The sequence below is a fragment of the Spodoptera frugiperda genome, chromosome 9 (genome assembly GCF_023101765.2).
Source record: "Spodoptera frugiperda isolate SF20-4 chromosome 9, AGI-APGP_CSIRO_Sfru_2.0, whole genome shotgun sequence".
Taxonomy (NCBI): domain Eukaryota; kingdom Metazoa; phylum Arthropoda; class Insecta; order Lepidoptera; family Noctuidae; genus Spodoptera; species Spodoptera frugiperda.
Window position 1 is genome coordinate 7,523,212 of NC_064220.1, and position 24,610 is coordinate 7,547,821.

The following is a 24,610-nucleotide window of genomic DNA, read 5'->3' on the forward strand; positions in this document are numbered from 1 at the left end:
TTACTTTTTTTGATATCAAAGGTTGTATGCGTCGTAGGAACAAAAAAAAAACGACAAACGGTAGCTAATAACCTTGGCTAACTAATTCATTACTTTTTTCATATGTTTGATAATGTTTTGGTGAGAAAAAAAATCATTTGTGAATTATTTTTACCGAAAACATCACTATTTTTCAATATTTTCAATTAGGGGTTCAACCCCCCATATTATTATTTTTGTCGATAAAATTAGATGTAGTACTCAGCCTTAACGGGTTAGAAGTCTCGCGCCTATCACATTGTATAAAATTCTCGTGTCACAGTTTTCGTTGCCATACTCCTCCGAAACGGCTTGACCGATTTTGATGATTTTTTTTGTACTTATCCGGTATCTATGAGAATCGGCTAACATCTATTTATCATCCCCATTTTTTTTCCGCAGACGAAGTATCGGCCAGGAGCTAGTATTTCAATAAAATTATACTTAAGTAAACATATTATTCAAGAACTCAGTACATACCCACGTAACCTACAAGGCAAATAAAATTCCTTCACACATAAATGATGAAGAGCTTTGAGTCCTGACATATAGATAGATAGAGAGGCGTCAGATCAGCCAAAGGTTAAAGTTCACAGGGGCGCTTTTCGCTTGCACTTTTATTTAGCCCCAGCATAATCCTCGCAAAGCGCCCTCTAGCACGGGCCCACGCTATATACAACCTACATGATTTTCTGTTAAAATGAATATTGACTAATCTATGCGACTAAAGTTTATTTAATATAGGTAGATAGTTATTTCCGAAAAAACATGGTTTACTCACGTACACGCAACGTCACGCCTTTTATCCCCGAAGGGGTAGGCAGAGGTGCATATTACGGTACGTAATGCCGCTATACAATGTACATCAACTTTTTACTATTTGTTTTATAAGTTCCATGTAATAGGGGGTGAGCCTATTGACTTACTCACGTACATTAATGGAGAAAAGCTCTACTAGTAGAACTCCTTAGTGTTTAATTTAGTATTTCTCACGATAGTTATTATAAAGGTCGGTATATTATTTAACAAAACTGAGTTAAAATCAAGTATTTAGAATAGAAAGTCAAATACTTTACAGTCGGTACACATCAGGATAGTCCCTCCAATTCTACATTTATTTTCATAGTGAAGTAGTTCTTAGGCATCCACTGTAGATGTCTCTTCAATACCTGAATGTGTGCCTCTCTGGTTAATTAAGAGGAATTAGAGGTCGCGAGGTACTTATTGGTAAGTTCGATACTTAAGTGTATTCGTAGACACAGACAGAATTTAGGGGCAATACTAGAAAAGGTAGGTATATGTTTTAGCTTTTGCTCGCAATTTCGTACGCATATAAAATTGACACTTCCCATATTCTATGTGCGATTTTCTAGTCTTCCCCATGGACACCTAAAACAGCAGAGGCGTTATAGGTGCGTTGTCAGCCTTTTCGGGGTTAGTAATTTAAGGGTTGTTGGGGAATCGAGAATTGGGAAGATTAGTAAGGGGGGTAAATCTTAACTCAGTTAGTTGTCAACTTACAGAAAAACTTGGAATCAGGTTTGATTTATAAAACGTTGAGCGACTGCTAACGTAATGACTATCTGTCAGCACTAACTTGCCGTAATCTACAAGTTGTGAAACAAAGCGACGCCACGCGGACGTGTCGGGAACTAACTGCTAACTTGTTTAACTTATAACGTGATGAACGTGGAGCTTACTGCTGATTACTTTACGATTAGTTATAAAGTATTAAAGTTAAATTCTTTTAAACTCACTTTCTGATTGAAATAGAGTAACTTATCACGCTTTTTTTTTGAGAGGGTAAATCATCCAATGACTTCTCCCGCCTTGGGCGAGGTGAGAGGGAGTGTCAGACTCTTACTGACTAAAAAATATCCCGTTCCTACTCTCGCTTTTCGAGCCGGACTCCGGTAAACCCGCTAGGTAGTCCGCAGCTCCGGATCAGGCATCTGCCCTACTGGGCCCCATCTGTGGTGGTCTGACGGCTCTTTGAGGCGCGCGCGGAAACTTATCCACGCTACAGACCATACTGTACAATCGGACTGTGGAGTTAAACCATAGATCCATATAACCTACACACCTTACGATTTAACTGTGCAGCTTGAACTGTACAGTTTTTTCTATTCTTGATTCGATCCAGTTAAAACTGTACAGTTTAACTGTTTGCTCTATACATCTACATACATGTCCATATCGTCCGTACAGCCTGCCTTGCCTCTACAGTTAAGGGCACACCTGCAGAACAGATTGTTGTCATTTGTATCGATACAAACGCGCGGCACCGGTGGATACGAGCGCGAACGCGCGCGCCTTCCATATCGACGGGGTTTCTCCCGCAACGAGGGAAATGCGCGATTGCATCGCACCTGTATCGTTCCACAAGCGCGTCAGCTGTGCAAAGGTCTACAGGCTGCGTCTGACTTGTGTGCGTATCGCGTCTGCATCGCTATAAACGCGCGTCGACGGCGCGTTTAAATAAACGTGGTGTGCATTGGCCCTAAAACGTAAGGTGAGTAGCGTGCATAATCTAATGGAGGTTTTTGCTCATTCTCCTCCATAGGAATCTACACTTTGGAACGAGCAAATAGCTTCACTGACTAACTTGATTAACCGACAGTTTTAACAGTTTGGCATTCAAAAGTGTGTTAATTGGTTCAATTGAAAACTTTTTGAATCAACTAGCGATCGGATTCGAAAATTGCCAAAAAAAATCAACAATACAAGCTACAGATTCGTCACTTCTACTACTATTGGACGAATAACATATTTTTTAAGTTTTTTTAAAATAATCTTTGAAATAATTATAAAAATAAAAGCGAAATACGTTCTCAACCCCCATCTTCAGAGATGGCCAAGGCCAACCGAGATTATTAAACCCGATTGAGTACCCGAGTAAGCACTTGAACTTCAATCTTCAATCTACAACTACTCCTTCAAGAAACCGGAGCAATGCTTGACATTACTAAACTTTAGATTAACGCAGTAGATTCAAGAAGGAACTGCCTAAACTACACTAATCAATAAAATAGGAGTGTCTGTTTGTAATATTGGAATAATCGCATTTTACTACATATGAATATACAAACGAATACATACATGAAATTGGATTTTGGTCTGAAATAACACATAGGTGTTTTATCCCATGGAAACGCGGGTGAAGCCGCTGGCAGAAGCTAGTATAACAATAAAAATATCACTACGATATTGTGTAAAAGCAAAAAGAATGTGAAAAAGAGTATCTAGTACACAGTTAGTTACACATGAAGCTATGACAAACCAGTATAAACTGACCGTCGAATGTGCGGACAGATCATACAAAGCGAGACCATGATAAACTGGTTATGTATAGCTTCTAGTGTAGAAGTGTGAAAGAAAAAAAAAGTACCAATAAATAAAGAGTGTGAAGTACCAGCGACACAATTGTTTGTAGTCAGGTACTAATTAACGAGCTCTATATATTCCACCTATATGTATATTGTACCTACGTGTGAGAATGTGTGTCGAGTGGAATAATATTGTAACTCGGAATATTATTAGTAGGTATTTGTAATCGCCATTCGTTAAACAAACATGTGTGTATGTGTGTATGGAGCTAATTGGATGTTTATTTACCTTGTTTCCAATTAAACGTTGTATTAGGAGAGAGTTCTATTTTGGTTGTTTTTAATTATATACTTGTAATGTTAGGTAGGTACCTCATATTTGCGGGTTTCAAACCTCATTGGTTGGGATTGAACCCGAAAGTAGGTCATGAAGGTCTTTACAAATGTGAGTAAAAATGTTTCAGCGGTGTGTTTACCGAGTTGATATACAGATACCGAGTCTGGTGGTATCAAGAGATTCCCAATACTTTCCCTGACCGAAAACTTCATTCAAAGTTAAAAAAGCGATGGATGGAGCCATTGTTTTATTTAAATTTACCAATTACGTGGTTTTTTGTTCCTCCTTGCACGATATACCTCATTGCTGTAAGTCTCTCGGAACTAGTGTCTAGCGCCACAAACAGACTTACTGACTAAGACACACCCCGCATCCTTATGCATCGCAGGCAACGGGTTTTAGTTTGTCTTATATAAAAACTCGTACATACTGATCGGCATCATCAGCAATGCCTACATGTAAACATACAGACGTCATACGGAATACGTACGATGCGTGCGACACTTACCTTTAAGGATTAATCAGTGCTTTGACTTTGACTTTTCTCTCTTTTGTGCACTATCTCTTGCATTATCTTTAGAGATCTTTGCTCTTATTAGCAAGACTAAGACGCATTGTTTAATTCCCGATTCCGATCACATCGAACTGCCCTTATAATCAAATAGTTTTCAAGTTGTGAACAAACAGAGAACAAAAGCCTCCTTAACTTCATTATACAAGTTATTGTATAGCTACACATGAAGCTATACAGAACCAGTATAAACTGGCCGTCGAATACGCGAAAAGATCGTACAAAGTGAGACCAGGATAAACTGGTTTTTGAAGCTCAAAATACACTGTATTTGAACTTCAAATTCGTAATGTTTTCCTTTGAATCAATCGCTTTGTTTTCTAATTTAAATTAAATTTACACTCTATTTCACTTGTAGGTAAGTTGAAAGTCGATTGTTTCGAACAAATACTGTTTATTCTCTCTCATTTTGGGTTTTGTAAAAGCTATGGATGGGTTTATTGTGATAGGTTACATCAGATTATGTGGCTAATTAGCCTGTTTAATAACTTTACATGTACAGATTCCATTATAAAAATAAATTTATACTAATATATAAAGCTAAAGAGTTTGTTTGTTTGAACGCGCTAATCTCTAGAACTACTGGTTCGATTTGAATAATTATTTTTGTGTTTTGATAGCACATTTATCGAGAAAGGCTTTAAATATCACGCTATGACCAATAGTACCCGAGCAGTGGGTGATAAATTATATAAATACGAAAGTCACTCACGTCTCTGTCTCTTTTTTTTACGCCTAAACCACTGTACCGATTTGAATTTTGTTTTAAATAGTCAATTTATCCAGGAAGGTTGTATGTAGGCTATAAAATATCACGCTATAACCAAACGCAAGATCAAATGCTTCACCATTACACCCACCCATTCTACGTACAAAGACAGCTACACAACAACTGTTAAAGCATCCAAAATACTTTTGAAAACAAATAACACTCATTAAAATGTACACCCAATATAATACTGACCCATTAATATAACGCAATACTAGCGATTCTAAAGGGCTCTGTACCTTTAGCACGAGTTTGCATACCCTTAGAACGAAACGAGAACGCGTTCGGCGCTCTGATTGACCGGCGCGATTAAACCAACCAATCAGAGCTTCGAACGCGCTCTCGTTAAACGTAAAACAAACTCGTATTAAGCCCTCTGTACCAATTAAATCCATTCGTATACTTATATCTTCATTTTGTATTTACAATCATTAAGGCTGTAATTATCGAAGGAATTAGACACTGGATTACTCTCATATTTTAACTCATTGGTAGTAAGTAAGCTTCATTAGTAGATATATTAATGAAAGGTAAACAATGACGATACACACAATGGAGCATGTTAGTATTACGTAAATTAAAAAATACTTACGAATAAATATCTATATTTTGTTTTACCCTGGGTATCTTGAGATAACTCTCAAAGAAATGTAAAGCTTTTTTTTAAGGGGGAAAATCATCCATTGACTTCTCCCGCCTTGGGTGAGGCGAGAGAGAGTGTCAGACTCTTACTGACTAAAAAACCCCGTTCCTACTCCTGCTTTGATGAGCCCCGGTAACTTTTTACATTTTTCGCAGCTCAGTTGATTTAAACAACCATGAGACCCCCAGGAGGGCAAGAGGACTGTTAGGCTTTTATTGACTAGAAACTATCCCTATGTCTCGTCTCACACGTACCACGAGAGTGCGGAAACCACGTTCTACTACAACACAGTTCGAGATTTGGGTCAAACAAACATTTAATTTGACTTTTTCTGAGAAAGAAAACAAATTAGAGATCTCATAGAGCAGTCACGTTTACAACCACAAACAACATAGTATCAACATATTTAATGACTAGATATACGCCCGTGGGTTCGATCGCTTGGAATTTAGATTTTCCTGTAGAAATATCAGGACAAAAGGTATGAAAAATAAACTTTCCATTTGTAAAAAAGTTTTCCGAATCAGTCTATTAGTTTCGAAGCCTATCCCAAACTTACATACAAACAAACAAATGTTTTCTCTATATTGTATCTATAGATACGTTGTTGTATGTTGAACTTCACCAACGCACGTAACCACAGAGGATGACCCAGAATCGAACTCAAACACAATGTAGCTAAGTACTGGTGTCTCGATAACCGCAGCGTTCTGATTGGTTGCGCCCAACTTTGACACAGAGTGTTTAACTTCCTGAGTTTGTTCACAAGAAATAATTGAATCAACCTGTATATATTGCTTGATGAACGCAGTTAAGTAGGTATATTTACCGCCCGGAGGACACGGTGGAACTTACCGTGTCGGCGTGCTCTGCATGAGCACTGCCGTACCGACCTCGTGCTGCGGACTACCTAGCGGGTTACCGGGGCTCCGGCTCGAAAAGCAGAAGTAGGAATGGGGTGGTTTTTAGTCAGTAAGAGTCTGACTCCACTCATTTTCGCCTCGCTGATGGCGGGAAAAGTCATTAGATGATTTTCCCTCCTTCAAATCAAGTCGAACTGTCGAACAAGGTATTCGGATTTGGGTCTCTAGTTGAGCTTTTTATAGATCTTAGTTTTAGCTGAGTCTAAAGTTAAATTTTAGTAAGTAATTCTATTCTATTAGTCACACGTGTCATTTGAACCATAAAAGATTATATAATGTTCCTCTTCAGCACCACAGACAGAGATACGCGGAGTTTAGCGCAAATATTTTAAACATTTTATAAAAAATATATTTCATTTAAATAAATGGAACTAGTGCTACCCCGCGGGGATTAACACTTTGCTCTCATCGAACACCTAACTGTAACGTTAAACCTTAATTAAAATGTGGAGTTACAACTTATACCGAGATCAGTCAGTAATATTAGTGGAGTGACTGCCTCGTTGGTCGAGTGGTTTTTTTTTTTTTTTGAGGGGGTTGCAAGTACGACTGCCAGACAAGGGGTCTCAGGTTTGACTCCCGGGTTAGTCAAAAGGTATTAATGAGCTTTTTCATTTTTTCGAAAATTTCTCAGTAGTAGCACGGAGTCTGGAATTGTGCCCAGTATATGGCAATAGGCTTACCCCCTAATACATGGGACTTATAACACAAATGGTGAAAAGTGGGTGTAAAATCTAATGTTGAAAATCGAACCTAGAACCTATCACATAGCAGTCATGATCGTACAACACAACATCACCAAAAAAGCAATCATGCAGTAAATAAAAAAATAAATCGTTACATTGCCTCCCGTAGCGTACACAGTTCTTTACCCGTACGATGCACGATTAAAGTCATAAATAACACTGTGACGTCATCATACATAACACGTGTATATAGCGTGAACATATATGTAATATATTATGTTATGTATGTATGTTCGTAGAGGCTGCGAACAGAGATAACGTGGAGTAATTGTCTGTCCGTACACCACAATAATTTGTTTTACTTACAAGTACTTTTACTGTAGGAAAACGTTGAAAAGTTGATTAAGCTCGATTATACATCTTAGTAGCAGCACGGAGTCAAAGTCAAGTCAAAATCATTTATTTCAAATAGACCAGGAAGGCACTTTTGAACGTCAAAGCAAATATAATAAGATTAATAACGTCTGTCTGTCGGTCAGTCCTCTAGTGAAGCTATTTGCTTCTGTCTGGAATTGTGCCCAGTATATGGCAATTGACTCACCCTCTATTATATGGGACTTATAACTCAAATGGTGAAAAAGTGCGTGTACATTGTATAGCGGCATTACGTGCCGTAATTTGCACCTCTGCCTACCCCTTCGGGTACAAAAGGCGTGACTTTACCAATATACATACCTAATTACGTATTATTATTTCTCGATTTTCTTTTCAGTCATGTCAAGGGTCTAGTTTTGTACTCGGTGTAATGCAATAGACTGACTTCATATTACATGGGACTCATATTATGACGGCGGCGCACAGTTAGTGTAATATTTTTTTGATACTTCCAGTGATTGATTGGTTTATTCGAGCCGGCCAATCAGAGCACCAAACACGCTAGATTGGTGCCATTTTGCAGAGCCTATACCTGACTGGTTTATTCGAACCGGCCAATCAGAGCGCCGAACACGCTCTCGTTTCGATTTCTTTTAATGTAAAACAAACTTGTACTAGGAGTACAGACCATAAATGAAATACCTACTTCAGAAGAGGAATCTGGTTGCGTAGGCAGTCGGTACCTAATCTAAGAGGCGCATGGCGACGGGCGCGATAATGCCAAGGTCACACAATCAGTAATTAACATTCAGCCTGCAGCAGCCGGCTGCCGCTGGTATCCCCAATAATACACGTGCTGAGAATTACGCTACTAGGTAACGGCTCAAGACATTTTGTAAATTACAATCTCTTGTTCAAGTTGTTCATAATCTTTGGCAAACTTGTATTTTTGGCAAGTACCTTAGTAAATTATATTTTAAGTAAACACTTACTGTCTAAGTCAGAGAAAAATGATTACTTAACATATTCCTTAGTAACGATTTTGTTCCGAACACAATGGCTAAGGACCTAAGTAAGGACTTAAGTAACCATTAAATGACTCTGAGTACGAAGGTTAATATCGGAATATGCAGTTACAAGTGCGCATCTATGGATCTCCTACGTTAAAATGTACCTTGATCCAACTTAGGTGTAAAGATCATCATAACCAAAACTGTGCAAAAAGGCTCAGCTAGAATGCTGTAGCCCGAGCACAAGGGCTCGAATCTAATATGAAAGATATGTAGTTCTGTAGATTAGATTATTATTAAATCTTACTTCTTTACTAATCTAAATTATTTTGTGTGTATGTTTGTTACTCAATCACGTCAAAGCGGCTAAAAGGATTAGAATGAAATTTAGTACACGGGTAGAGTATAATCTGGAATAACATACATACATAGGCTTACGTTTTACCCCACGAAAACACCGTTAGCAGAACCTAGTTAATCCATAAGATTCTCCAAATAAAGATCCCTATTATACTCATTATATTCCAAAGCATCCCTTAATCTGAAAGCGTAGGTGTTCTCACTTCCAGTGTCAATTGAATAATGGCTAATGAAATCATTAAGACGCCATTATTATGCCATTACCACCGCGTCCCGGAAGACACCACCTTCTAAGTAGCTATACATAAGGCAGAGTAGCTGTATCAACGTACGTTTGGGGATATTTTCGTCTTTGTCAAGGTGACGCACATTTATAAAGTTTTTTTATGGATTAAGCCTTCACGGGTTTTCTGATGGAAAGTAAGCGCTGTAGCCCATGGGCACTTGAAATACCAGAGGCGTTGCCTTTTGTGGGTTAGGAATTTAAGAGTTACTGGGGAATTGGGGATGAGAAAGGGGTAATTGGGCCTCCGGTAATCTCACTCACACAACGTAAGCGTTGTTTCACGTCGGTTTTCGGTGGTATCACTCCGGTCGAGCTGGCCTATTCGTTCCGAAGCATGGCTCTCCCACACTTAAACCAGATATTTAAGTAACAATCACGGACACTGTCGGACACAGGAACATTTAGGAACTTTTATAATTACCAACAGGACGTGCTCGTATTCTCTATTGTATTCGCATTAGGAATTCCTAAAACAAGAAGTTCACATTTATAATGTAGATGTATCACCAAAGTTTAATTTAAGCTTAATTACCAAAAGTTGACGGACAAAGGTCTTTATTGTTTTTAGCAAATACACATACTAATTTAACTAAAAATCACGGTTTACTCACGTACATTAATAGATAAAAGCTCTACTAGTTTCGAGTCACAGAGGGACCCTTCATCATGAGCAGCGTCGTCGCGCTTAGAGTAGGCTGCGCTACTAGTAGAGCTTTTCTCTATTAATGTAAGTGAGTAAACCGTGATTTTTAGTTAATTTAGTATGTCTCACGATAGTTATTATAAAATTACATATTGTATTAGTCAGTAAATCCTATACGCTACATGAGAAAACTCTTTCTTACAACATTGGAAATAGGACCATCCATCTCCCATCCCGAATCGATCCCGAACTCGCTCAATAAACAGAACATAAAACATGAAACGAAATAAAACCGCAAACATTAGGATGTTCGAGTTTTCCGCGTTCCGGAATTCCGCTGCGCCCGTCAATGGCACCGGCTTAAATCACGTGAAACAATTCCTCGTTTCATTTCACACGGGACCGGTACTGTGTTGTGTGGGAGAAAGTGTTGGCACACCTTTATTGTAGCCATGTTTTATGTTGTGCGTTAGACAAGGTTTTGAGCGGTCTATAAGTTTGTAGCTCTGAAAGATAGTATGTACGTATATATGCACCTAGAAACTCACTAAGAAGTTTGAAAAGAAGGAGGTTTTATAATTCATACCTTAGTGTAAAAGCTTCTCTTTACTAGGCTTTTTTAAAGTTACGTGTGTCCATAAGGGCCTGTAAACGATTAACATAAGGGAATCCGACTCTTCGTTTACCGCCTATTCCATCTGACACTGAACATGACAAGACTGGTTCATTGGTCAAGTTGCACGTGCAACAAAGGTCACTTTTCTTATACTGCATATAAAAACACCAGTATACCATTAGTACGAGTTTGCTTTATGTTATGATAGAGTGTTCAGTGCTCTGATTGGTTGGTTCTTTCGCGTAGACCAATTAAAATGTTCGAACGCGCTCTCTTTTACATTTCATGAAACGTAAAGCAAACTCGTACTAACTATCCTGATTTTTTAGAAGTGAATAGCGCAACAACGCACCCTTACACCACTCGGTTCATAACATACCTACTGAAAATTCTAACATCACCTATGCAATACATAACCTTTCAGAAAACAATGAAAGCTAAATTATTAACGTATTTTACATTTTAAACCTTTTTTTTATAAATTTTAAAATAACATTTTATTTATATAAATAGAAAAAAATGAATAATGTATGTGCCGTATGTAAAAATGTGAAACTGTAAATGATTGTATTCATATAAAACCTATTGTATTTGGCCCATTCGTTTTATTTTTCAGACGTTCGTGTATTGTGTGTAGGGCGCCTAATGCATATATGTATTTATTGTATTTTAAAATGTATTGTATTTTAAAACATTGGCCTTTAGTTATTTGATAGAAACTATTTCAATAGACATTGTTGTTTTAAAGATATTGGGATCGTTTATCTTTATTGTAATACGTTAAATTGAAGTTTTCAGAGTATTGTTATACATACATATAGTATGTATGTATGCCTATTGCGTTTGGAACAAACATATACTACCACATAATATTTGCTATCATATTAGCTGACAATATACTAAAAGTGAGGGAAATAGGCCCAGTAGTTAAGTCAAAAACATGCATTTTTCTCTTTGGGCTAATTTGGACACTCTTTACAACTACGGCATTGCAACAGCCACACCAAATATCCGTAACATTCCTAGACAACCTACAACATTACAGCTCTTCTGTGGTCAAGGCACATGGAGCTGTTCACACAGAATTTAATAGTAGTTGTGTTATACTTCTAGTATTACTTGTGGTTGGTTACATTTAAGTCAATGGGTGGTCTCTATACTGTACGAGTATGTTGAAAGTGTGTTATTTTGCCATTTTAACACGTTAACTGCCACGTTAGTGGAGGAGTTGTCTTCAACAGTTTTTTGATGGCAGTTAAAGGCTTAAACTAATGTGTGTAACTTACTATGTTTTACAAATATTTTGTTTAGTTCTTTGAAAAGCAGTTTTTATAATAATTCATCCAATTTGGAAAGTTTTACATTATTCTAAAGCCTACCTATGTAAACTAAGCCTGGAATATATTAGTTAAGGAATATACAGGGTGTCCCTGAAGTCGACGTCCAACAGGCACCAGATGATCGGCAAGGCTCTAACTGTTATCAGAAAAATATAAAAAAATATCTATGTCCTACAGTTTTTAAATTACAGTCACTTATGTGTTATCCACGAAAAAGTACACCCTGTGCCAGTCTTTTGACTCTTGTTGCTACAAATCTTATTTTTTCGTCTGAAGTCTTCCTTACATTATCCTGAATAGTGCTTCAATAATATGGAATCATAAGTTCTTAGCCAACTGCTTTAGATTGGAAAACATTATCAGTTTTAGAAGAACCAAATACTCTGAAAAAAGTTTTCACCTTACTTTAAGTGACTGTACTGAATAAATTATGTACGACGCTAGTAGTGGCAAATTTCACCAAAGTTGGCGCATTTAATAAGGATTCTAAAATGGTATAGCACTTAGCACATTACTTCTTAAATTCGACACAAAAGGATATTTTTCAACGAAACGGAGTTTCGATGAATTTATTTGAACTTACTAAAAATTCTTCTAGTGTACTCGAAGCATACTTTACAACCTCATATGCACTAGAAAACACTTTGAACGCGATTTGTTATCATCATGTTGAAAGTCAGCGAGGATCTCTTGTCAAAAAACACTACTCTACTCATGAATTTGCTTGCAGCATTCGTCGGCACTATTATCGCTAGACGAACTGGTGTTGTGCATCATGTCTCATTAAATAACATTGAATGATTGCAATATGATGTTAAAAGAGCATCAACACATTATCAACTGTGTAGTACAATTAAAAGGAACTGACGCGGCAGAGTCATGTACACAGGATATCAACGCGGTGGCGGTGCGAGGGAGACGCGGTAGTGGTATGGTGTACATGAGCCCTTGCGAACGATTACTTGTCATATCTCAATCAAAAAAAAAAAAAATTGGGTGGATCCTCCGATTAAGTTACGTGATCATGCCTCGTGATCAAATGCGGTATGAAGCATCAACTGTTCTTTAGTTTGATGAGAAAGAAATAAATAGTTTATTTGCACCGTTACAAGAAATTACAGGTAAAGCAAAAAAAAAAATTAAAAAAATTCAACACGACGCAAAAAAGCCAGTGTTTAGCTAAAATGCCGTATCCCGAGTACGATGGCTCGAGATGCACAACATCAGTTCCTCTAGCGATAATATTGCCGACGAATACTGCAAGCGAAATCATGAGTAGAGTAGTGTTGTTTGACAAGAGATCCTCGCTGACTTTCAACATGATGATAACAAATCGCGTGCAAAGTGTTGTCTAGTGCATATGAGGTTGTAAAGTATGCTTTGAGTACACTAGAAGAATTTTTAGTAAGTTCAAATAAATTCATCGAAACTCCGTTTCGTTGAAAAATATTTTTTTGTGCCGAATTTAAGAAGTAATGTGCTAAGTGCTATACCATTTTAGAATCCTTATTAAATGCGCCAACTTTGGTGAAATTTGCCACTACTAGCGTCGTACATAATTTATTCAGTACAGTCACTTAAAGTAAGGTGAAAAATTTATTCAGAGTATTTGGTTCTTCTAAAACTGATAATGTTTTCCAATCTAAAGCAGTTGGCTAAGAACTTATGATTCCATATTACTGAAGCACTATTCAGGTTAATGTAAGAAAGACTTCAGACGAAAAAATAAAGATTTGTAGCAACAAGAGTCAAAAGACTGGCACAGGGTGTACTTTTTCGTGGATAACACATAAGTGACTGTAATTTAAAAACTGTAGGACATAGATTTTTTTTTATATTTTTCTGATAACAGTTAGAGCCTTGCCGATCATCTGGTGCCTGTTGGACGTCGACTTCAGGGACACCCTGTATATTTTGTAAGTTAATAAAACGTATCTTTTAGCATTATCAAATTCTGGGATCAAGGATAGGCATTTGATACATTCGATTTATGAACAGAATCCGTCATGCGTGTCAATTAGGTCCTTAGGACATTGATGTTCAATCAACTTAGATATATTGTCTCAATAGCCTTTACACATGCTAGCACGTCAAGCTACCACATTGACAGATATCTTCAATACATTTTGAACTTTATCGGTTTAAGTATAGAATTGGAAATTGATTGAAGAACTTGGTGTAGTTTAGTATGCTGGTATGTCTTCAAGCGGTGGTCTAGACATAATGTGAATACCATGTTAAATACATTCCGCGTGACGGAACTTGTGTAACAGGATTAGTGCAGGACATAGTTTACGTAGTTACAAACGTTCAAAATTAGTTCATTGTAATTTGTACCCTCGACCTCGGTATTTGTACAGTAGAGTATACAGTACGGATATCGCTCACATGACTTAAATGAAACTACAAGTACACTACTACACTACACACTACAACTAAAATTAAATATTTCAACGAAAACCTGTAATATTGTAGGTTGTCTAGGAATGTTATGGGCATGCGACGACGCGGCTGTTATAATGCCGTATTTGTAAAGAGTGTTAAATTAGCTCAAAGAAAACTCAAATAACTTGTTAAGTTTCTTATTTGTTGTTGAGACTGCGTTTGCGTAATACACTTTACCATTTTTTGTAATAGAGTTGAAAATGAACTAAATAACTAGCAGTTTTATATAGTTGTATCTCTTACCGTATCATATCCTTACTGACAGTAAGTTTGTTCCAGGACCACCCACACGAACAAGCCAGGCAGTCCAGGCACCCTGAACGGAGTGAACGGCAGCGTGCACGGGGAGGCCAGGCAGGCGCAGTCCAAGAAGACTATCATCAGGATGCTCGGTGAGAACGCATTGTAGACCTTATTGTAATGTGTTAGAGTGCATGTAGTAGAATGGAGTAGTTATTAGGTAGGTACTTGTAACAAACCAAAACAATAAAAGTCATAAAAGCGAGTGAGTCAGGTTACCGGAGACCAAAGTCTCCGTAGGCACTGATGCCTTCTCACTAAAAGATCGGCAATGCATTTGTGACTCCTGGTGCTGTGAGTGTTTATGGACGACGGTGATTGCGTAGTGTCGGGTGATCACTGTGCTCATTTGCTAGCTTTACCATAAATGGCTGGTAGTTCATAGATTGCGTAAAATATCATTACATTTAACGTTCCTGTGATACAACATAAATAAATAACTAAAAATAACGATTGCCATGGCATTGTATCATAGTCGTGGTTACAAACACGTAATTTCACATAATAAACAAATCACATCCAGCCCCGAACATTAATTAGCAAATGATTCCCAGCAAAGTGCAATGTGAATGATTGCAAAGTGAACATAATCAGAATTAGCGATAAATCACAAAGTAACGGTCAAACAGCAACCGCATTCAATTTGCGGCCGCGTGGTGGCGCTGCGATCGGAAATGGCGGTCTATCCGCCAATCAACATAACTAGGAAATAACGATACATTCAGTGATTTCATTTAATTAATATTAAACGAATTAATTACATTAGATTCAAACGCATCTGTGTTAGAATTTGATAAATTAATTTTCGTGCATCACTGATTAAACAAAGCAAATTAATATTTGAATTGATATTATGTCATACATCTGTACTCTTCTGCTAATAACTATATTCACAAATAAATAATTTTAATTCGAACCATCATGGGAAGAAGTTTTTTTATGGAATAGAGGGCAAATGATCGACGATCAGCGATCAGCGCCGCCCATGAACACCCGCAACACTAGAGAAGTCACAGCGTCACTTTAACACTGAATCACAACATAATTTGAAATTAGATTAGTATGAATTTCACTGATATAGATATAAATAAGTTAAGACTACATTGCACATTTACACCCTACAACCCACATAGCATAAAATCCATTTTTAAAATGTTACAAGTTACATTTTCATAACTATAGTCTTAACTTTGGGATTATAACAAAAATAGCAATTGTTGTACAAGACCTCCAAGTCACGGAGGATCTCAAAATGTCAACAAACGTAGCTTAAAACTGAGTGCTTGGTTCTTCAAGTTATTCTAAACTGGCAATTGGCAAAAGATTGTCAACTCTATTACAATATAATAAGGTTGAAAAATTAATAGAGATGTTTTGCTAGTTAGCTTGTTGTGCTGTTGTCTGCAAAATCCAGGTATTATGTAGCCAGGTCTTGTATAATGAAATGCATTTCCATTTCTCTACAAAAGTAAAAGATTATGTTTTTATAAAAATGTTATGCACGTTTCTAGAGCTGGTCACGTATCACCGTACACATATTTCATTAAAATATTAATGTTTTAAAACAAATTAATCCTGATCGCTAAAGGATTTTCCATTTTATAATATAAATCTGAGCTAACATTTAATCAGAATATCGGATTTTATTTAAGTATCATATCGATATGTCGTATGTAAGTAATTTGATTCTCCCAGAGTGCCACTAACTAACTTTACTTAACCTAACTACTACATGATTTTATCTCTAGAGGGGAATCAAATTGTATACAGATATTATAAGTCTGCCTCACAGCCTCAGACTAAATACTTACACTTTTTGAATCCAACATTTTTTGACGTTCAAAAGTACCTTCCCGGTCTATTTGGATTTTAATTTTGACTTTCATTTTGAGACAATTTTTTACTCAATAGACAGCACTTATGACGACTTATAGAGCGATTCCCTGTCTATTTGAATTTTGATTTTGACTTTCACTTTGGGACATTTTTTTTACTCAATAGACAGTACATAATATACGCAGAGAGTCGGAACAGTCTGTCACTCTCTAGATATAAACCAAGCATCCATAAATATATTGAGAATATCAAAATATCCAACCTGATCCTATTTTCAGCACCTCAACCTGTAAAGTGGCCAAAGGTGACAGAATATTCGGGGTTTATCTGAATGGAGTGTAAACTTGTCTCCTGCCGACCTTCCAATGATTGATTCGGGTCAGTGCGGAGGTGAGGCTGGTGTTAGGCACACGAAGTTATTTTAAAACCTGTCATCATGTTAAAATTCAATATTTGGAAACCCTTTTTTGCCACTTACTTTCAACATACAAATGCTTATAACATAAGTTATTTATTACCTGAATATTAGAAAAGATGTTTTATCGTAATTTACCACGTTTTTATCGTTTAGATACCACGACTTCACAGAAAGGAGTTGTGGATTTGCGTTGTATTTCATCTTGTAAGTAAGGTTACCGGAGGCCCAATTATCCCCCTTCCCAATCCCTGATTCCCCAACACACCTTAAATTCCTAACCCCCAAAATGCCATCGGCGGCGGCGATTGCTTACCATCAGATAATTTGTCAGTTCGTTTACCATCTTATCTCATAAAAAACCCTATAATTGGGGCCAACTTGGTGACATATACTGAGGTACTTATGAAAAATATTGTGCTAGTTATCAAACTTTTCCAAAAACAGAAAATTGCTACTGCTTTACCTTACCTGGAAGACACAAAAACACTTAATAAAAGCATACTAACAAAACAGTGAAATCATATGAAAGTGGATGAGTACAATCTGCTCAATATGGAGAATCAGCAACTAGTTTCCAGCCGAGTATGTCCCAGTCTAGTATTCATTAGCAGTGGTCTAGCGTAATGCGAATCTCATGTAATAGTTGCTCCCTCGAGGCAGCCCCCCCCCCCCTTGTAATGTGACGGAGCACTAACAAACTACACGTGAATTAAATATTCTTCAAAGTGTCCAAATATAATATACCAAGTTTCGTACGAGTACTTAGTACAGTTATGCGCTTATGAGATATTGTTTCACGGAGATAATTAGTTTTCTTGCTTGCTTCAAGGTTTTATTTTAGGAACGAAATTTCATTTATTTCAAAGACTTTTGATTCTTGGGATTTTTGTCGTTATAACGAAACCATGTAGTAAAGAAAATGTTATTAAAATGTGTTATTAAAAGAATAATAGTCGAGTTTTTTGCTCATTCTTTACGAAACTATGCATATAGGTTTATACTTTGGGACGAGATCCTCTTTTCATTGGTAGACAGACAGACGCAACGGACCCTTGACAACTTTCTGTTTTGTGTATTTATTAATAAAATACGATAGTTGAACTTTGATGCACACATATTTAACGTCTACATTAACACACTATGCAACTTATGAAGCAAGTACTTACTAAAAGAGATGCCTTAAAGTGATTGTGCATTGTTCGAAATATCACAAGTAAAAAGGTAGATCGGTTATAAAACGTGATACATTAAAGTGTGGATAATTAGCATCACGTTTGTACTATACCACCGCAAGATGGAAAATAGAGAGTGGCGTGATTTATCACATTTCGTGCTCTTCGTAAAGTATCACGCAATATGTTAAAGGGAAATCAGTCATGACATCTCCTCTTAATATTTGCTTCATGATATAACTAATGAAGCAACAGATAAAGATCACGAAACACAAACTATTAACAACATAATGTTAGTGACATTATGTTGTTAATAGTTTCTTGATCTAGAAAACCTGCAGAAGACAAACAAACTGGACCTAGATATAGGCACACTAACTAACTAGTTTCTTGTAAAAACGCTACCTTCCCTCTGGGTGTAGAAACTTGTAACATAACTCCGAAGTAAATACAAACTTTTACCTCATTGTTGTCTGATAGTTGGCCAATTTTCTCAGGAATCGTGTTCTTTTGTTTCCACCACGTCGATTCGACAGGAACCTTCTGGGACTTATTTGTGACTTGGGGCAGGTAACAGGGTCGTAGCTCCCGGTAACAAAACCATGAAGTTTGGATTATAAACTATATATGAAATAATAGTGGTAATGATACCACAGTATTTAACTGTTACCACGATCTACGTGCGTGCCAATTAATATTGTTAAGTCATATTTTTATAAAACAAATATCGAAAAGAACATAAAAGGCGTAACGTTGCAACAAAATACTTTTCAGTTCTCATTTCATTTCAACTTGTTCTTTTAATAACTAATTATGCAAGAGGCTCATATTCAAGGAACTCGACTAGTTTCAAACCATACAAGAGGCACATTCATGAGCAGCATTCCGCGACACACGACGCGGCTATTGTCGCGCTGCTAGTGTCGAGTAATTTAGTATGCCTCACGAAAGTTACAATAAAATCAAAGTTTGACCTCCTCCCCTTGTTGCAGCGGCGGTGGTGGTGGCATTCTTCGTGTGCTGGGCGCCGTTCCACTTCCAGCGGCTGTTCTTCATCTACGGCACGTCCTCGCGGCACTACCACACCATCAACGAGTACCTGTTCTACGTGGCCGGCGCCTTCTACTACATCTCCGCTACCGTCAATCCTTTATTGTATAAATATTGGGTTGAGTGTGTGTGTGTGTGTGTGTGTGTGTGTGTGTGTGTGTGTGTGTGTGTGTATACTCTACAACGTTATGAGCCATAGGTCAGTATTCTTGTTATACTTAGTAAGGACTTTTTACTCCTCTAAGAGCAGGGGCACACGATGCGTTGCGGCGCCGCTCCGCAAAGATTTCACCGTGTCAGTGGGCACACGAGAGCGATGCGGCGGCGTAACGTTGTTATGTCGCAGCGGCGCCGTAGCAGCGTTGGACAGTCGGTTAATGAAAGTTTCCTTGTGACGCAAAACTACTGAGTGGTGTCACTTCAACATCACAACGCATTCACCCCTCCCCGCCTCGTGTTGGTGGCTGCAAGTCCGGTGCATCGTGTGACATGCCACAGATATTTGTATGTAAAACGACGCAGCGACACCGCTCCGGCGCCGCACCGCCGCCGCAACGCATTATGTGCTGTAACTAACCCTATTTTAAAACGTTGCCCCACACTAGGATTTTCTCCTGTGTCGTGGGTGCGTTTATAAACATACAATTTCACTTACACATGGGTGTCATGGACCTAAAACAACAATATGTGGTTCACACAAAGAGGATGTTACTAAAAGAAACACGTTACGCGTCAGTCTTGTGACCAACAACCATGGAGTCGAATGTAGAATAGAAATAAATATGGTTAAAGATGGTTAGGTTAGAGATTTGTTAATGAACTATTGAAGTTGTATTTGTTTAGTTCCTGACGTTTGTAGAGTAATACAAGATTTGATAGTTATATTGTCATAATTGTCAAAATAAAGAAGTATAAATAGACGGAAGTCAAGAAATTCAAATGTGCAATAGAATTAATCATTATTTTCCTATAAGTCGTATGGTTAACTACTGGATATCATCTGAACTTAGAAAACAATGGCCTCTATACATACATTTCATTCAGAAATAGAACGAATACTGATCATGTCACAAAGTTACATAAAGATAACACTATGTCAAAGTATGCGAAGGAACTCGAACAACTTCCAGTTTTATCCAGAATAGCTTTAGTTCTTAAAACTACTGCTAACGTGGGATTTACCGGAGCTAAGTGGTCTCCTGGGACCCACCCTCTCATCGATTCACTCCAACTTTGTGAACAGACAAAGTTTCCCTACAATAATGTCACTATCATAGTAGACGCAGTTTTATCTATTTCAGTTTAGTGGATTTAAGATAATAGATATTGTTTTTATCTGAAAGCCCTTCTAATACTCTTTTTTATCGAAATGTAAAATACTTTGTGTAGTTAAAAGATAGAGGATAAGCCATTTCAAATTCGACTACGAGTGTCGTAGTCTGGAAAGGCACGCGTTGCTGTGCACATTGGTACACATAGCTTAGCACTGGTGGAAATGCACTCTGCTAAGATATGTGTTATGTGAAAAGATGCGTGCTATTGATACGTGTTATGGCTGGTTTCCGTACTCTTGATGCACACATACTCGAGCTGCGCATCTTCATAGCACATCTTACTCGCACAGCTACATAGTATCAGTGGAAACGGTCACATAGTTTCACAGCTAATCTACTAAATTTTCGTATCATAGCAACATAGCACATCCCAGGTAGAAAAGCACCCTTAGTCGTAAAATCAATTAAAACAGTATTTTTTTGTAATTTTTAAGATGCCAGGTGTTACAAAAGTTGAAAAAGCTAATACATTTTTGATTGTGTTATCCCTAACCTACCGTAAGGTCGCAAGGTTCACAAGACTCGTTGTATCGATATTTTCTGCACAAAAATGGTCCATTCGCGCCGTCTGCAGTATTTCGGACTACCACACGAAATTCTCAGACTAATTTCAATTTAATTATGATGAGTTTAGAATTGATTTTACACTGGCGCGGTTATCAGACGGTGTGTTGAACGTTGAACAAAAACTACATTATGTAAATGATATTGTTCTTCTGAAGTACTTGTTTAGGCTTTGTTCGGCATATTATTGTAATTTGTTTAGTCTGGCTGCTGTTTTTGTGGATTAGTATATTCAAGTAATTGTCAGACATTACTGTATCGGTTACCGTTTACTTAATTAATTGCTTGTTTTAAAAACTGATACTACGTATAAACCTATAGGTACATGCATAGCTATTTTTATTTCTCTCCCCAACACTTTAAAAAATACATAAAAGTAATATGTTAGGTATTTTAAAAAGGAAATAAAATAAGAAATTAATATGTTAGGTATTTTAGGTAATATGTTAGGAGGATATATTAAGAGTTCATATGTTAGGTATTTTAAGAAGAAAAAAAAGACTTTTAGTAAGGCGCATATTATAAAATCAAACATGCTACCAATTTTAACGAAGAATCTGACTAATTATATCATCCCCAGGTACCGCATCGCATTCTCAGAGACCCTCTGCTGTGGTAAGGTCATCAGCAAGAAGAACAGGTAACCTAACCTAACCTTACTAACTACTTAATACCTATTTAAAGTCAAAGTCAAAGTCAACTTAACCTAACTAACTACCTAACCTAAGGTACTATCTAACCTAACTACCTAACCTAAGGTACTATCTAACCTAACTAACTAATTAATACCTTTTTTATTCTATCCTATTTTTTTATGTTTTTTCTGTTAATGTTATGTACATCTGTAAAAGATATACATATAAGATCTGTAACAGTCAAATAATTTAAAAAAAAAATATATTTAATGTATATTGTAGATGTACCATATTAAACAAATAAATAAATAAACAGGTACCGGGAGCACTCCAGCATCAGGGAGACCATGGTGAACCACACATCAGACGGCACCAACCTGGTCAGGGTCCGCTCCGAGATCCAGCATAAAAGGAACCGACTGGACAGGCGAAGCAGGAGGTGCAGCTACTATGGCACGGAGACCACCAGCCTCTGTAGCGAGAAATGGAGACAGGAGACACCGAAGAAGATGAACAGCATGCTAATCAATGACAGGAACAGTGTATCTTCAACCTTATGTAATAATAACGAGAGTCAATTGTTGTATAGCGACTTCAAAATAGACGGTGACGTCACTTAGGGTACCAGGCGCGCAGACATCGCGAGAGCTAACCTGAACGTCGGGAGATACTGTCCGCCATATTGCCGATATAAGGAGGATTGTAACTTTCATTGTGATATAATGATGTAGATTTAATACTACGCTTTTAGTGTATAGGTAATAAGGTTTATAATTGATAATTATTCTGTATAATACGCCGTGTTTATTTATTTGTAACTGATATTCGTTTTCGCGTAAAAAAATAATAAATTCTGGTAAATGTAGAGACATTTTTTGTGAACATTTTTCAAGTAAATCATTAAGGAATGTTATATCTTGACGGTACCGATGTTATTTTTTCAACGAAAGGACAATTATTTTCTCTTGTAAGATGTCTACACTACATTGGGTCTCACTTACATTACCTAGAACCTAAATGAAGATGTCATGCGTGTACTATATACCACAATCATTAGTTCGTACTCGTGCCGTATCGTGTGACTATTATTTTTAATTAATTACTTGAAACAGTACAATAGGGTGGTATCCTCATATTGTTTAATGTCCGTCTGGTAGATTACTTTAAAACATTAGACGCGTGTTTAGTCTTTTCCCACGAAATTAGACACTTTTACGTTGATTTGAAATGTCGTGAACATTTTATAGAGTAACTTGACGCAACGACCTCCAACACCTAAACTCCGTTTTATCTAAGTATTGTTTAATTATATGACAAAAAAATACGTGTCTAATATTTTTAATTATCTAACTGACGAAGTAATTATATTTCCCTATTAAGTCTAAGAATAAATTTTGCGTCCTCTGTATTTAAAATACATATGTTATTTTTATTCTGTGTCACCAACTAATTGATCAAGTTTTACAATTAAAATAATAACAAAGAACAAACTTAAAAATATTGTAAACAGTCTAGTCAAAGCATCACTATAGAATAGGTATAAAGACAAATAAGTAAATAAGTACTTTATGAAGCACAAACAAAAACCATATAATTAGGTTATTTTCCGCTGAATCAGTGGTGTAAACAAAAACCGCGGAGTTCTGTTAATTCTGACGTTTACCCGGTTCTTGTTCACCCGGGCATTCGTTTAATTAACCAGTTAACCGGATAACTTCCAACCACGAAATAAGTACTAAACTTTTTGTTTGTAAGTAACGTGGCGGGTTCCATTCCTGCACGGAGCAACTCTTTGTGTAATCCACAAATTGGTGTTCCGAGTCTGGGTGTCATGTGTATGTGAACTTGTATGTTTATACACGCATTTACGACACAGGAAAAGAACCTAGTGTGGGGAAAACTTTTTTAAACGAAAAATCAATTTCTAAGAGAAAAATTGTTTTTATTTTATTCAGTTAAAAATGTAATTTCTACTATAACAATAACCAATTCATCACATATTTGACAATTCTGTAGACCAGCACATCAAGCTTGATCATAGGTATATTATGTTGATGTGCGTTTAGATACTTAAATATTAAAGTTCCAATAAGTCGCCCAATTGATTCAATTCTCGGTGGAATTGATGAAATATCAATAAAATAAAATTCAATAGTTACTTTGTGAGGGTTGTTCCCAAAGGGACGGACAAGACTAAGCTGTCCAAATACATAGAATATAATAGTTTTCATTGGTTCTGTATTATGTTATTCTCGAAAACTCACGAAGTAATGTATATTTCAAGGAATAATAATTACCTACATCACATTTTATTAACGCTTGCGTTGTGTAAGTGAGATTACCGGAGGCCCAATTACCTTCTCAATCCCTGATTACCCAACAACCCTTAAATTCCTAACCCCCAAAAGGCCGGCAACGCACTTGTAACGCCTCTGGTGTCTCGGATGTCCATGGGTGGCGGCGATTGCTTACTATCAGGTGATCCGTGATGTAATCTTTGAATATCAAAACCAACACACTCGATGTTCTATAGAGATTATTCCTTCTATTAAAATTTACTCAATCTGTTCGCATATAACGTACGGTAACAAAAATAAACTCAGAATAAAATATCGCCTGAGAGTTTACAAGCAAACTTTGACGTATGAAAATAAATATTTTCAAGTTTCGTTTTTGGTAACACGTTCGTATCTCGTTCCATCCTTTGATAAAAAATGTATGTCACCAATATAAGGTGTGGAGGTCAGCTGTCATACGTATGCTATTTATTAAATACTCAGAAATTAAACTAAGTGTATAAATAAAAATTAATTGCCGAGTGTATTCCATGAACGGCCATTAAAATGCAATCAATCGTTGAAAAGTACAACTATCATTGATCTATTTTTAATTATACGTATTTGTAAGTGTTCAATTCCATACAGGCCATTTTTAATTAAATTCATTTGAAAAT

The 24,610-nt window shown here is 36.9% G+C and overlaps 1 protein-coding gene across 1 annotated transcript in view; it reads left to right on the forward strand.

Moving 5' to 3' along the window:
* The window catches only part of LOC118271510 (neuropeptides capa receptor-like), a 91,184-nt gene extending 68,214 nt beyond the window's left edge, over positions 1-22,970 (forward strand). The window contains exons 5-9 of the mRNA XM_050695791.1: positions 14,628-14,740; positions 19,067-19,223; positions 19,297-19,323; positions 21,603-21,662; positions 21,974-22,970. Coding sequence (XP_050551748.1) covers positions 14,628-14,740; positions 19,067-19,223; positions 19,297-19,323; positions 21,603-21,662; positions 21,974-22,277 — 661 coding nt within the window. The 3' untranslated portion in view covers positions 22,278-22,970. The remainder of the gene's footprint in view (positions 1-14,627; positions 14,741-19,066; positions 19,224-19,296; positions 19,324-21,602; positions 21,663-21,973) is intronic.
* Positions 22,971-24,610: the final 1,640 nt, after the last annotated feature.